Source organism: Saccostrea cucullata, unplaced genomic scaffold (genome assembly GCF_032062105.1).
Source record: "Saccostrea cucullata isolate Sc308-1 unplaced genomic scaffold, CSIRO_AGI_Scuc_v1 ctg7377, whole genome shotgun sequence".
Taxonomy (NCBI): Eukaryota; Metazoa; Mollusca; class Bivalvia; order Ostreida; family Ostreidae; genus Saccostrea; species Saccostrea cuccullata.
Window position 1 is genome coordinate 2,394 of NW_026927778.1, and position 16,443 is coordinate 18,836.

Below are 16,443 nucleotides of genomic sequence, written 5' to 3' on the forward strand. Positions count from 1 at the left end.
AGTAAAACACATTGATTAGCATCAAAATACTTTTCAATTTCAAAATCAGCAATACAAGGGTGTCCTCCTTTAGCTCCTCTAATTGACGTTCTTCAGATAAAGCCCATACTTTGTGTAATTAGACAAAATCCTCGGATAAAGCTATGATATTTTAATTCCGAGTCAAGATCAACATATACACTGAACCAAACTGGATAAGTTGACCTATCTCTTGCCACACTTACTGCATTGATCTTTCTAAACCGTTAAAATTGTGTAGAGGGGGCTTCAACATTGCCTTTAAAAATCCCAAATACGTTCAATTAGATTCAGATCCGGAAATTTGATAGGCCAGTGCATCACACAGAAGCCTTGTGGTCAACGCCTAGACCCTCCTTGGGCTTAAGTTTACCTCTTTAACATTCCAATGCCTCTCCCTTCTTCCCAAAAGACTATTTCGCCATTTTTTGTGTTTTTAGTTAAACCAGTTCTTAAAAATTGATAATGGTGACAAAAAGAAAATGCATGATTATTCAAAACACGTGCTGCAAAGTACAAATTTATTGGTTTTAAGCTTGTTGGAACATTGGTTTCCGCCGGTGATAATTGATATTCTTTCGACAATTTCGAGAAGACCCATGGGTTGTGATAATTTGTATATCAATAACATCTAACATTTATAAATCACCGATTCCCTCTTAAGACATTTTATAACTTTGCCTTTCTTACATAGATTTCCTTAAGTCATATTATGTTTCCATCGCTTATTAAATAAAAAGTCATAGTTTAAGAGAAGTAAAAAATTCACACACATGTAAGTTCACACAGTGGCGTTGAACTAATATTTTTTCAGTAGTAAAAATTAATTTCCGTTATCTTATTACTGTACCACTGTTTATAAATTTGATAAAGATATGGAGTTATATACAGATAATCAATATATAGAGGAACATCGCAGGGGGAAAATGTATAAAGTGTAATATGTCAACAACTTGTGTATCTTGTGAGATAACAGTGTGCCGTAAAATTATTTGATAAAAGTAAACGAAAGTAAATCCTCTAAGTCATACTTTACAATATGTATATATAAATACATCTCTGTATTTGTAAGCCTATCATTTTTAGTAAACGATGTTGGTTATGTCCATTCCTAGTAGTATAATTTAGAACGAGTTTGAGACACACCCCGAACGTTCGATGTCAAACTATATTTGCAAGACAATTTCCCTTGGAACAATATTTCTGTGGGGTAAGTAGTGCATTAAAATAAAATCTTTTAAAATTCTTACTTGAATTTGAAAATTGAAAGTAAACATTAATTTTGTTTACTTTTTAATTACATAGTTATTAATAAAATTACATGTAGTTGAATTATTCAATTGTCTTCACCACAGCTAGAAAATCGGAAACCTGTCAAGTAGAACAAACCAGAGACTGTAATAAATAATTTGGTTACTGTACCAATTTTCTGAGGAATTCAGAATATATAGAAAATTCTATGAAATAATTTCTGATAGAATTCTCTACATTTTAAATTATAAAATAATGAAGTTTAGGCATGCTTATATTCCCCCTTTTATAACCAGAGAAACCCATATGCTTTTATGGTGCATTTACTTCTTTGCGAAGAGAATGACTTGTACACATGCATGTACTTACTGTAGATCACTTTTTGCGACACCATATTTTTGTGAGAAACTATTTATTAGCGAGACATATTATTAATTATTTTTATGTATTAACTATTTATTAGCGAGACATAATTTTCACAAATTGTTGTTATTCCTCTATATAATCGAAAGGAATACTATTATACGCGAGAATGTGAAATTTTCGCGAGCTCATTGTTTCGCCAAATTACACAAAAATAAAGTTCTCTCGATTTTAAGTGATTAACTGTATTTAAATTATATATATCATTCCAGACATGGCTTTGATATTAATTATTGTTCAGTTTCTTTTAACTTTGACAAATCAAGCATTATCACTGACACAAGGATCAGAATATAAGTACATGTACGACAACAATGAAACCTGTATTGATGTCAAGATGGATGTTCTGTTTACCCTGAGTAATGGAAATGAAACTGTAAGATTTGATGGAAGTAATTTCACTGTGAGAAGTGGAGATTGTGCAACTGTAGGAGAGTATCAGTCCGTATTGACACTGACAAATTCCAATGAAGACTTTTTGATCTTGACTTTCATTGATCTCCCTGATTTATCAGTAAACATGAGCTTGATGTTTACATTTGCTCCATTTGAATTCTTTCCAGGAACACCAATAGCAAGTAAGATATCATTTGACATTACGCATGTTAATTAACTTTTACAACTAAAGCAACAAGATGCAATGTCCATTTTATCTTTTAATCCATTTCATTATTATGTATCATTTGATCATGTGGATAAACATTACAGCTTCAACAAATTTGTTGGATACTGCAGACTTGAACCTTGGAAGAGACACCCAGCTGTATCAGTGTATACCCCCTCAGAGAATTACATTGATTGGAGAGCTGGAGGACACAATTTACACCATGGACATGGATATGTCTGGTGTCCAGATTCAGGCTTTTAATATAAGAAATGGAAAACTCAGCACTAATGGTAAGATGTTACTTAAATCCCATATTCCGATTATTGAGGAGACATTGGGAATATTTTAGAGTCCATGCATAGCACAGCAACAATGATTTTAAAACATATGTCCCCGCTTGAAAAGTTGCAAGGTATATAATGATCGGGATGTTCATCTGTCCGTCTCCATTCGTTTGTTACAACTTTGGGTACTTTCACAGATTCAATTCTTTATTGCATAATACCAATTTCATTTGTACAGTTCCAGTTTTACTGTTTGATGTGACACTTATTTCGGGTATACCAGAGCAAAACATGGACTTCACAATTATAATCATATGGGAGGTGGGGTTATCATTGAGTGAGCTCAGTGGTCGTATAGCCTATAGAAAAGGTTTTTGGTATTGTTAGCAATCCAGTTATCAATTTCTTTTTTTTATATTATAAGTCTGAAATATGAGAAGTTTTATTCATGCAATGGTAATTGGAGGCTCAACAAATGTGATTACCAAACTTTTAGAGCTATATGCGCCGCTTTGCAATTTTACTACATGGTTCTCTTATACGTTTAAAATTGAGAATGTAAAATTTCACTTCTAAGTGTACTGAATATATTTCTTCTTTTTATGATATTATTTCAGTGTTTGAGTGTCTTCATGACAAATGCACATTGCAAACAAGGGAATTCCCAGTAACAACATTCTGGCCGAGCAATGTAACAGTAGACGCATACACAACTGCTTCCACTTATATGTCCACCATTCCAGTATCCCCTCAAACGTACTCATACAAAGTCACGGAGAATTCTATAGCCTGTCTCATCATAGAGGGACACTTCCAACTAATTGTGACTTAAATTAAATGGGATAATGGAATTGTAAGTTTTCGTCAGTTTAAAAAAATGTACATGTCTTAATGAATTTATGATGTTAATTGTTGATGTAATGTTTCATGGATTTGTTTAAAACAAATTAAACAAAAAAATATACAAATTATTCCAAGCCACTGGATACTGTCAAAACAGGTCCATAATTAAAAAAGGAAGAATAATGTCCTACAAGTTTTTAAGGGGGGACTTATGTCGTTCTACGTCAAAGCAGCGTTATGTGACGTCACAATAGCGACGTTTGTTTTTTTCCGCTGACTTTTGCAACTGTGATTATAGACATAACATTGTTATTAATCAATAACGTACACAGTTTACAACAAGAATTTTTTTCATGCATCATTTATAACAGTTTTATTTGATTTATGGAGTTTGTTAACATTAGAATTCTCTTCCTTTGGTTGATAATTTATAGCAATTTCAGTTGTGAAGAAATAACTCCGTGATATGCTGATATAAAAATGCAAAAAAATATAAGAAAAAAATCAGTAAAGACAGCGGCATGAGGGAAATATGTTTAATTTTATGATTACCATTGATTGTATTTTCTGTATAAAACTAAGGAAAAATTAAGAAATGTACTTGTACCTTTATTTACTTATTGATTTATAGTGTACATTCAGACTTTATTGTATAAAGTCATTCCTAGTTTCTATTAGGTGTTGGTTGTTGACGTGGAAAGGGGGGGGGGGCAGAATGATTAGAATGAAGAAGAAAAGAGTTTATCTGTTTAAATTATTTCTCATCAAAACAAATATTCGTTTTTTGCAAAATAGTTTTATATTCAGTTGTTTGTCAGTGCTAACTTACCTTTTTTAGTGCAGAAAGGTCAATATTTATGACGGAAGAGTACAAAAATAAAAGAAAACGTCATATTTCTCGTTTATTTTATCATAGATGTATACTTTTTTCTTTGTTAAAATAAAAAGAGGGGTCATTTCTTTCAAAAAATATGAATTAAAACATTTTCACACAAAGACTTTTTCAGATATATGTAACCTGTTATGCATGTCGGAATTGTAAAAAATACGACGAGAAAAACGGGGTGATACTTCCTTTGTACTCCTTTATAATTTTTCATGCGAGATGAATTACAATGAATTTGCCTTCATCTTAAAGCTACAAGTTATGTAAATTTAATACATGTTGATTTCGAATGTGATTTGACATATTTTGTTCTTTTTAGCGCATATTTGGAGTAGAACAACAATGTCTGAAAATAATCTATTTTTAGTATTTCACACTGTTTTTGCACGTGCTCCTGTGTAAAAATAAGCATTGTTGCAACCACTATTGAAATAACGACCACTATTGAAATAATTATATCAATAGTGGTTGAGAGAGCATTTCAATAAGAAACATAGTTAGTAACCACCATAGAAATACAACCACTATTGAAATAATTATATCAATAGTGGTTGAGAGTGTATTTCAATAGCAGTCATAGTTAGTAACCACTATTGAAATACGACCACTATTGAAATGATTATATCAATAGTGGTTGAGAGTGCATTTCAATAACAAACATAATTAGTAACCACTATTGAAATACGACCACTATTGAAATAATTATTTCAATAGTGGGTGAGAGTGCATTTCAATAATAAACATGGGTAATAACCACTATTGCAATACGACCACTATTGAAATAATTATTTCAATAGTGGGTGAGATTCATTTTAATAATAAACATAGGTTGCAACCACTATTGAAATAATGTTCACTTTTGAAATAAAGATTTTAATATGGATTAAATTACTGATTTCAATAGTAAATTCAACAATGAATCCAATATATTGAAATAAATATTTCAAATGCTGCGGTGAAACTTTTCTTTCAATCCTGGTAGTATTTTAATAGCGTTTGAAAGCTATGGTAATCATATTGAAATGCAATCAAACCCACAATTGAATAATTATTTCAGTAGTGCTGGTATTTCAATAGTGGCTGAAACCTATGGTCATTATATTTAAATGCACTCTCAACCACTATTGATATAATAATTTCAATAGTGGTCGTATTTCAATAGTGGTTACTTACTATGACTGCTATTGAAATGCACTCTCAACCACTATTGATATATTCATTTCAATAGTGGTCGTATTTCAATAGTGGTTACTAACTATGACTGCTATTGAAATGCACTCTCAACCACTATTGATATAATTATTTCGATAGTGGTCATATTTCAATAGTGGTTACTAACTATGTTTGCTATTGAAATGCACTCTCAACCACTATTGATATAATTATTTCAATAGTGGTCATTATTTCAATAGTGGTTGCAACACAGCATATAAAGGTATTGTTTTTAATACCTAAATATTAAAAGTAAGTGGTCAGGAAAGAGATGTCAAAGTTTTGAAAATTTCACACAAAGACTTTTCGGACATAGGTCCCCACTTAAATAGCTGATAATATAGTGCATGAAGGTTCAGATAGTTTATAGGTTTTCTCACATCAAATCGCACTTGCCGAGATTGGGCAAATCAAAATTCATGGTGAAAGCAAGCATAAGAGTAAAAACCTTTATGAGAATTTACAAGACAATTCTTACGAATATACAGAAAAATGCTTTAGAAAAAAACAAAGAATGTTTTCTAATTAGAATTTCAGAACTTTCAGTGTCAAATGATGGGCATCTTCTTAAGACAAGAATACACAGAGAAAATACCTCATAATACCTAATAATAATTATATTTATTAGAAAATATAATTTTATCCTAAAAATCAATTAATGTCATTATCTTTTTAATCTATGCATAAAACATGAAGAAAAAAAAATTCTGAAGAGACAAGGAATGTATGAATTACATGTGTCAAATTGAATGAAGAATGTTTAAACAAAATGAAAAATCCAGTTTAAAAATTATTTGGTATAAAAAGTCCACTTAAAAAGAGTTATCTTTCCTAATTACCCAAGACTCAAAACGTTTGACATTACATCTAAAATTCAGAAGAAGGCTTTGATTTGTCAGAGTATACATTTAAATCAATAAAGTAAATATATAAATTAACACCAACACAGTAAATAGTGCAAGTAAATAAAATTTTAATTTCAACAAGGTTGTAGATTTTAACTTGAATTTCCTCCATACAAACATGTCATTGATTGATAGAGCTCACTGCATGCATCGCTATGAAATTGACATTACTTGTTTGGCGAAGATTTGACTGTTGTTACTAGTATCTTGTTTCAGCTTCTTGGTGTATGCATAATGAATCTGTTACTTTGTTTTCACTGTTTATAACACCGCATGTTTCATCTATTTTTAAAGCGTTTTAAAGGTCAGGGTCATATTATAGAGGTTCCTGTACGATTCGTCCGCAGAGGAAACCGGTCGACGCAATGGAGGTTTATTTTTTGTGTAGTACTTCATCAAAAAATGGTGTAATGAGTTCCTTAAGCAAAATAAAAAAGGATTTGTTAATGAGATATTCGTTTCTACATTGCAGGCCAAAAGAATTATAAATGTCCCAAAGAGCAGTAAAGTTAAAGTCGATGGAACTTGTGCCAGTGGAAATGACGACACTTCCAGCCTTACCATAACAGCAGAGAATGCAGAAATTAAATCCTTGTCATTTAATTTTGAAATCATTGAAGGCAAATCTTATCTGGTATTCATGTCTGCAGATGTTGATGTTAGAATGTTCCCAGATGTCAAGTTTAGCACCTATCCGAAATGTAGGTATCACACCAAAAGCATATGACTTTACGAGGGCTATTCATTAGAGACTTCTTCAATAAAGTAAGAAATAACATATGATTCTTTTCTATTTTATTTAAATCCCTTCAAAATGATTACCTTTTACTTCAACACATCTTTAAGTCGTTTATGAAGCTTTGGAACGCGCCTCTCTACTCTAAAGATGTATGCTCTTTAGACACTGATACACAGCTGAACTCAATGCAGAACGAGAATCTAAACGCCTTCCAGATAGCATCTTTTTCAATTTAGGGAATAAGAAAAAGTCACATGGGGATAAATCTGGTGAATAAAGGGGTGATCCAATTGTTGTATTCCATTTTCCAACAAGAAATCTTGCGTGTACTTTGCAGTGTGTGCTCGGGAATTATAATGTAAAAGCATGACCCCCCTCATTCCCGACTTTGGTCTTCTGTTTTTGCAGTGTTTTTGTACCCCCGGCAGTATCTTTTTCACGTAAGCAACTTTAGTAACACTTCTGCCCTTTTTAATTGTAATCTGAGCGACTATCCCGTTTGAATCGAAAAAGATGGCATATAAGCCTTCCTTTCTGTTTCCACGTGTTTAGCAAATGTAGGTTGTTTACTTTGTTTAAGGAGCCCAATTTTGTTTCCCTTCTTTCCCTCAGATTCATTAAAATGTGCAAAGTTTCATCCCCCGTAACAATTTTATGTAGACGTCTTTTAACACATTTCCCATAAGTTTTCGAGAAATTTGTAATCACTTTCTTTTTTGCTCGTCATTTAAAACGTGTGGAATCCACCTCGCAGGTACTTTTCTGACTCCAAAATGTTGTTTTAAAATTTTAGAAATGCTACCCGATGAAATGTTCAGTTTCTTGGCAATCTGGTTTCTCAGTCACTCTGCCGTCTCTGTCGATAATATTCTTTACTGTTGCAACCGATTTCCCATTGATAATTGATCTTGGCCTTCCTGACTGTTTGATATTTTCAACTGAATCCCTACCAAGTTTGAAATGCTTTATCCATCGATAAACAGTTTAGATAGTCACAACAGAGTTTCCATATAATGATACGAGTTCTTTGAAAATTTCTTTTCCCTTGATATTCATTAGAAAACGATATTTGATATACTACCTGACGTTCAGAATGTCCTTTAAGGACTTTCCTTCGTCTTCATGTTAACAGTGTCCACAGGGTGGTTCCGAAAAAGATGCTCTCTTCGAAAACCGCTTGATGAATAGGTTGTGACTTCGTTTCAAATCAGAAGTATGGAAGACACTTAACATTATAAAAGAGGTTCCATTTCTATTAAGTGTAAAATTTAAAAGGAGTACGTGTAGTGTCACTTTTAAATGAATAGCCATGGTATGTTTTCTTTTTTACGTGGATGCGGTTTGGGCTTCAAATCAATGTAGCTATATTAATGTAGTTTAAGTTTGGTGCAGGGGCTTTTTTTCAGGTCACAAGAGAAACCTCAGGTGACTTATTGCTATCTGTTTCGTCTGTCGTCATCCGTCGTGTGTTAATATTTTCACTTCTTCTCTTTAACCGCTCAACCAGTTTTGGTTTAGAGCATCTAAGGGTAAAGGAGAATAAAACTTGTGAATGTCATAGTCCTTGAACCCTTGGGGCTTAAGGGTGGGACAAAAACGACCAAAATTAATACAATCTAGTGCAAGGCGGGGCGATACAGATTACATAGTGAAAATGCATTATTTCTTTGAAAATCTTCTCTGCTTCTGGGTATTAAACAAATTTAATGTAAAGTTATAATGAAGAAGGTTGTGAGTTCACAGAATTGTAAGTTTCAAAGCCCCAGGGCTTTGGCGTTGGTGTGGATCTATTGATTATATAGTGAAAATGCATTTTTTTTGGGGGGGGAACCTTCTTCTCTGCTCCTGGGTATTAAACAAACTATAAGTGTGGTAACGACACTTGTAGGGTAACTCATCGAAAATTATAAATTTCATGGCCCATGGTCAGGGGTTTTAGCGTAGGTTCTATAGATTTCATCGTTAATGTGCATTGATTCTTTGAAAATCTCCTCCTTTGCTGCTTGATATTGAGCAGTTGAATTACCTATAATATCTATTATGAGCAACGGTTCTTCTTGCAAAAACGTGAAATTCAAGACCCCTGTGTCTGGGGTACCGTGGGGAGTTTTGGTGTTAGGGTGGGAATCTTCTTATATACTAAGAATGAATTAATACTTTGAAATCAATAAAACGATGATCGATATGATGAGCGAATGGTCCTTTTTCCAAAATTTTGAAATGTGTGGCTTCCGGGTTGGGGTTCCTGTGGGGTTTTGGCAGTACTGGTTATTACTGATTTATGCTGATTTGTTAATATGCATTTCCCCCACTCTGTCTATTGCGATTAAGGTACCAAAGTATGCATGCTAAGTGTATAGTTATGATGAGCAACGGTACCTCTTTCCAAATTGTGAATGTCATGGCCTCGGGTTAAAAACATGAACCAAATACAATAGTAAGAAAGTTGTTACATGATGCTCAGGTGACATAAAAGGTCCATGGGCCTCTTGTTACAGCTAGAGAGTACTGATCAGAGACATATTTAATAAGATATGCATGTATCAATAGTTATACATGTAACTATATGTACATCCATTCATTTATATTGAACAATAAAATTTCAGGTGAGTTAAATCACGTGATAACCGGCAAACCGTTGAAGCTGTCAATCCCCAAGTTTTATTATAAATGTGACGTAGGGGGAAATTTCTCAGACGACACCATGACTTTTACGTTCAGAAATTTACGAGTACAAGCATTTAATGTGGAGAAAGGAATATTTTCAGAAAACGGTAAATAATTTATATTTACTGAATATTCCCCTTTTAATAAACATCAAGACTATTGATTAACCATTAATGCCTAGTAATTAGTTTGAACCGTTTTTTTTTTTATTTTTGCTCAAATTTCTCAGACGTTAAACAACAACAAGCAAACAAAACAAGGTCCATTTTCCTTACATTTAATAACAAGTCTGTAAGAAGTCTAAATGGAACATATAATGACCTCATATTTATACCCCCGCTTGAAAAGCGGGAGGGTATATAGTGATCGGGATTTCCGTCCGTCCGTCTGTACATCCGTCCGTCCGTCCGTCTGTTACGCTTTTTGTCTTATCCGCAACTCCTCATATACTACTGAGTGAAATTTAATGAAACTTTCACAGAATCTTTATTACATATTGCCATTGTGCACCTCCTATTTCACTTTTTTATTCGACACGTATTATAGGTTTCCCAGAGCAAAACATGGACATTGCCATTTTTAGCTCACCTCAGCTGAAAGCTTAAGTGAGCTTTTCTGATAACATTTTCTCCGGTGTCCATCTGTCTGTCCGTCTGTCTGTCTTTCTGTAAACTTTTCACATTTTCGACTTCTTCTCAAGAACCACTGGGCCAATTTTGACCAAACTTGGTACAAAGCATTCTTGGATGAAGGGGAATTTAAATTGTTAAAATGAAGGGACATATCCCCTCGCAAGGGGAGATAATCAAGAAAAGACAAAAATAGGGTTGGGTCATTAAAAAATCTTCTTCTCAAGAACTACTGGGCCAGTAAAGCTGAAACTTATGTGGAATCATCCTGGTATAGTGTAAATTCTAAATTGTTCACATCATGACCCCCGGGGGAAGGGCAGGGCCACAATGGGGAATCAAAGTTTTACATAGAAATATATAGGAAAAATCTTTGAAAATCTTCTTCTCAAGAACCACTGGGCCAGAAAAGCTAAAACTTATGTGGAACCATCCTGGTATAGTGTAGATTCTAAATTGTTCAAATCATGACCCCCGGGGGAAGGGTGGGACCACAATGGGGAATCAAAGTTTTACATAGAAATATATAGGAAAAATCTTTGAAAATCTTCTTCTCAAGAACCACTGGGCCAGAAAAGCTGAAACTTATGTGGAAGCATCCTGGTATAATGTAAATTCTAAATTGTTCAAATAATGACCCCCCGGGGAAGGGCGGGGCCACAATGGGGAATCAAAGTTTTATATAGAAATATATAGGAAAAATCTTTGAAAATCTTCTTTTCAAGAACCACTGGGCCAGAAAAGCTGAAACTTATGTGGAAGCACCCTGGTATAGTGTAGATTTAAAAATTGTTCAAATCATGACCCCTGGGGGAAGGGCAGGGCCACAATGGGGTATCAAAGTTTTACATAGAAATATATAGGAAAAATCTTTGAAAATCTTCTTCTCAAGAATCACTGGGCCAGAAAAGCTAAAACTTATGTGGAAGCATCCTGGTATAATGTGGATTCTAAATTGTTCAACTAATGACCCCCGGGGGAAGAGCGGGGCCAAAATGGGGAATCAAAGTTTTATATAGAAATATATAGGAAAAATCTTTAAAAATCTTCTTCTCAAGAACCACTGGGCCAGAAAAAGTGAAGCTTATGTGGAAGCATTCTGGGGTAGTGTAAATTCTAAATTGTAGGAATCATGACCCCTGGGGGAAGGGCTTCTCAGGAACCACTGGGCCAAAAAAGCTGAAACATATGTGCCCATTGAAAGATCATGGGGTAGTGTAGATTTCAAAATGTCTAAATTATGATCAGAGGGGTAGGGTGGGGATGCATTATGTATAACAAGGGGGGAATCTGGTAAAGAACAGAATGGTCAAAGCTTCTCAGGTGAGCGATGTGGCCCATGGGCCTCTTGTTTGTTTACCTATGACGTCACATAATATAAGATTCTGGATAACATTTGATAGGACGAGTAATTCCTCTTTAAACATTACCGTAAAACAATATATGGCAACACATCGACATTATGGGAGGCGGGGTATCATTTAGTGAGCTCATTGCTCACAGTTCCTCTAGTTTCTCTGGTAATTGGAGATCAAAGTTACAAAAAAATTCGAGCAAGTTTCTATTCTTTCTATTGCAGGATTACTTTCTACTTTTGATAGCTAGATGATTAAGGAATGTTGTTTTGGTCTATTTTACAGTCTTATCTTTGCCTCAATCTCTTTCTGAGTTTTCAACGTTTCTGTCCTGCACCTTTTTCGATTTTGACTGCAGATAATTTAATAAGGAGGTCATTATTACATGTAAACCGCATTAAATAAAAGTTGACAATTTGGCATCCTGTCTAATTCTTTACTTCATTTTTATTTAGAAGGGTTTCTTTCCTTTTAAGAAAAATTCAAGGAGTGCATTTATGGCTACCAAAGTAAAACGTATAATCTAGGTCGGGGCATTTTACTCTTCCCAGGTTATAACAGTAAGAGTAGCTATTTAAGCGTAATCCATTGTGACGTAGGCAATCCAGGTTATACAACATAAATCAATTTTTAACCTGTTACATCCAAAATTGAATCACTAGCTTATGATCCGAAGAGATTATATCTTCAATTTTCCTAATCAGAATTTTAGGTATTTTATAAGTTTTTCCTGATTACATATTTATTATAATAAAAATATTGAGAGAGATGTGAAAGGTTTTGACCTACTTTTCACTTTTATTGATACAATTCGTTTACCCAAGTCTGTAATTTTATGGGTTTTTTTCCATCCAGCTTTACCCCCCAGCTACTTACTATACCCTTAACACCTTTTTCGTTCAATTGGTAGTGAAGGCTCATTCATATCCACAGATTATGTTCTTGGGTATTTCAATATAGTGCAATATATCTAATTTCTTTGCACATGTATTCCCTTTTTTAGATTTTGAACAGCTTTTTTTGCCAACAGAAGGCCATCTTCGCAATAAACGACATCTAATTTAATGCAAATGTAAAGATAAAAGTACATTTCCACAAACTTCAACAAATAGATTTAAAGTATACGGTTATCATACAAGTATGCATTGAAATCGATATAATCTAATCTTATTTTAGGATACGACTGTAAGGAAGACATAGGACCTATTCCAAATCCTGGAAACCCCCCTGTGATTATGTTTGCAGTGGCTGATGAAAACGGCACTTGCATTATGCTCAAAGGAGGTATTCAGTTCAACATTCCATACATGTCAGATAATGGGGTAAATATCAGAACTAAAGCAATTATGATGTATATGTCGATTGTTTTTTTTTTTGTCTCTCTGAAAATAAATATGATAGATTTTCTATTACATAGATTTTATGAGCTGAAAAAAAACTATTTAAATTTAAAATTTATGAAAATGCGCTACAGTTAGATCTGCAACGGTGAGAAAATCAGCAACATGAATTCTCTTTAAGGAAATCCGCTCCTAAGGAAGGAAGGATAGTTCTTAATTTTATTATTCAAAACATTTCAAAATGAAGCTTGAAATTAACATCTTTTTTCTCATTTTATGCATTCCAATATAATTATAAGCTCATTGACGTCTTAGAAATTGCCTTGTAAAAAAAAGTCAACATAAAAAGGCATAAAAATGAAGCATTTTTTCGATAGCTTCTTTAATTTTTCACTAATTACCAATTTCTATAATTTCTATAATCATTGAATACAATTAGAGATGTCTTGCAATATGTGTCATGATTTGCGACTTTAATTGCAATGTATGTTCGTTCAGCTGCAAAGGACAAAGTAGGGTGAGACCCCTTTTTGGCCTTTGGTTTGGGGTGTCTTTTGGAATGATTCAACATCTAAAAGATTGAAAACCACTTATCACCTTTGCCACAAAATGAGTATTGGTTCTAAGTTATCGGATACACAGAGGTCATAGAAAGGTCGGAAAATATGTCAATTTCCAAATTTTCTCATTTTTATGCAAATTTTAATAAATTTTACAGCAGATTTTCTGTCAGAAAACATCGAGCACAAGCTTACCTATCTACCAAATTTATATATTCCATACACTTATATCAGATGCATCTTGTGTGTAAAATAAATACCTATACATGTATTTGAATACTTGAGCACAACTAACCTAAGCTTTCTTTAACTCTATTATTATACCCCCCGCTTGAAAAGCGGGAGGGTATATAGTAATCGTTAATTCTGTACGTCCGTCCGTCCATCTGTTACGCTTTGGGGTACCCACCTCTTATCCGCAACTCCTTTTATACTACTGAATGAAATTTAATGAAACTTTCACAGAATCTTTATTACATATTGCCATTGTGCAACTCCTATTTTACTTTTTTATTCGACTGGTATTTTAGGTTTCCCAAAGCAAAACGTGGACATTGCCATTATATTCTATATTTATATCCTATGACGTCACCTATTGAAGCTTCTGGATAACATTTGATAAGACGAGTTATTCCTCTTTACATATTACCGTAAAACAATAGCAAAACATCGACATTATGGGAGGCGGGGGGTATCAGTTAGTGAGCTCATTGCTCACAGTACCTCTAGTTTTTATTTTAAAAATGTTTGATTCTCTGTACATTAACTGGGAAAGACTCATTTCAAGTGTCAACTAGAGGTACTGTGAGCGATGAGCTCACTAAATGATACCCCCCGCCTCCCATATGTTTATAACTGGTGAAAAAGTCTATGTTTTCTTGTGGCCGGGAAACCCAAAATATGTGTCGGATCAAAAAGTAAAATAGGAGGTGCACAATGACAATATGTAATAAAGATTCTGTGAAAGTTTCATCAAATTTCATTCAGTGGTATGAGAGGGGTTGCGGATAAGAGATGGGTACCCCAAAGCGTAACAGACGGACGGACGGACAGACGTACAGACGGACGGAGTTAACGATTACTATATACCCTCCCGCTTTTCAAGCGGGGGGCATAAAAAACAGTTGGCGTTCTTTCTTTTTAAATCAAATTGTTTTCTTTTCATTTTTTTTTTCTAGAATGCAACAGAATTTATCTCTCTACCAGATAGATACACTGTAACTGGGGACTGCAACACAACACTAAACGGATATTATTCCCAGAAAATAGTTATTGGATTTTACAATACCTGGAAGTTGACCATATACTTCTCCTCTGATGTACAGAAAAGTGAAAGTTTAGCAAGAGAAAAAGTTACAAAGTACCACATCTCACAGATTGAGCTGGATTATGATTTTGATAACAACCTTTTTACAGATGCTGTAAACAGCAGTGAGTAACTTGTTTCAATTCAGGTCATTTAAAGAATTTTTCATAATAAGAAAATATCATGCATGCATAATTTCTATCCTGAAGATTTCCTCTTTCTTATTTGATGAAGGATACTATTATTTTTATAAACGGGAGGGTATATAGTAATCGTTTTGTCCGTCCGTCTGTACGTCCGTCCGTCTGTTACGCTTTAGGGTACCCATCTCTTATCCGCAACTCCTCTTAAACCATTGAGTGAAATTTAATGAAACTTTCACAAAATCTTAATTACATATTGCCATTGTGCACCTCCTATTTACTTTTTGATCCGACACATAATTTAGGTTTGACGGCCACATTAAAACATGGACTTTGTCATCATTAACCATATGGGAGGCGGGGGTATCATATAGTGAGCTCGTTGCTCACAGTACCTCTGGTTTTATATCTTATATATTTATATATATATATATATATATATAGAAAGCACAAAGAAATTCATTTTTATAAGGATATCCACTTCCGCCCCAGCCCGGGATTGAACTCTCGACCAACGGAATCTGTCTCCTAGCAGTGCAGGAACAGCGCGCTAGACCGCTCGGCTATCTAGGCAAGTCAAAAAACTTGCTTTCGATGCCGATGGAATTCTCGCGGCGCTGTCCTACACTACACGGTCATTGAAAATAGAAGTGAGATACAGTTATTTGGACATTAGTTTTAACAGAGGATTGTTACCAATATCACGGTCATTGAAAATAGAAGTGAGATACAGTACCGACCAGACCCAACCTGACACAAAGCAGTCCCAGAGCAGTCCCGGGGACTGCTTTCTGGGACTGCTAAAGCAGTCCCACAGCAGTCCCAGAGCAGTCCCACAGCGGTCCCAGAGCAGTCCCACAACAGTCCCAGCAGTCCCAGCGGTCCCATAGAGCAGTCCCAGCAGTCCCAGCAGTCCCAGAAAGCAGTCCCAGCAGTCCCAGTGGGCGGGGTTTATTAATTAATGGGCGGAGCTAACTCAGAAATGAGATTTCCAATAAACAATGGAACTATAAAAGGCAGTAGAAATTGATTCTGGGTAGTATGCCAGGAATCCTTACATGTACGCGAAGGTCATTTATGAACAGAACATGTATGCGCCTAAAAATTGAAATAATTATAATATTTATTGGAGGAAGAAGGCTTTCACACTTACATGTACATATATGAATTACACTGAACATGAATATTTAATCACAATTCTTGGGTATATTAATAATTCCTCTGTGATTGATACTGGTTCCCATATACAGAAAATTAAACGTGAATTAATTATTT

The 16,443-nt window shown here is 34.3% G+C and overlaps 2 protein-coding genes across 2 annotated transcripts; both read left to right on the plus strand.

The window, feature by feature from the left end:
- Window positions 1-1,906: 1,906 nt before the first annotated feature.
- Window positions 1,907-3,415, plus strand: LOC134275495 (uncharacterized). Its single transcript, XM_062757777.1, has 3 exons — window positions 1,907-2,270; window positions 2,401-2,589; window positions 3,201-3,415. Exons 1-3 carry the CDS (start codon window positions 1,907-1,909, stop codon window positions 3,413-3,415), a joined length of 768 nt encoding a protein of 255 aa, XP_062613761.1.
- Window positions 3,416-12,755: 9,340 nt separating this feature from the next.
- Window positions 12,756-15,158, plus strand: LOC134275496 (uncharacterized). The gene is made up of 3 exons (XM_062757778.1): window positions 12,756-12,765; window positions 12,996-13,141; window positions 14,898-15,158. The coding sequence occupies exons 1-3, from the start codon at window positions 12,756-12,758 to the stop codon at window positions 15,156-15,158; spliced, it is 417 nt and encodes a 138-aa protein (XP_062613762.1).
- Window positions 15,159-16,443: the final 1,285 nt, after the last annotated feature.

Excerpts from the sequence above, each read along its gene's own strand:
- LOC134275495 (XM_062757777.1), top strand. The coding sequence starts at position 1,907 with ATGGCTTTGATATTAATTATTGTTCAGTTTCTTTTAACTTTGACAAAT. Across the intron at positions 2,271-2,400 it reads TCCAGGAACACCAATAGCAA|CTTCAACAAATTTGTTGGAT; the intron begins GTAAGATATCAT and ends TAAACATTACAG. Across the intron at positions 2,590-3,200 it reads TGGAAAACTCAGCACTAATG|TGTTTGAGTGTCTTCATGAC; the intron begins GTAAGATGTTAC and ends ATATTATTTCAG.
- LOC134275496 (XM_062757778.1), top strand. Across the intron at positions 13,142-14,897 it reads CATACATGTCAGATAATGGG|AATGCAACAGAATTTATCTC; the intron begins GTAAATATCAGA and ends TTTTTTTTCTAG.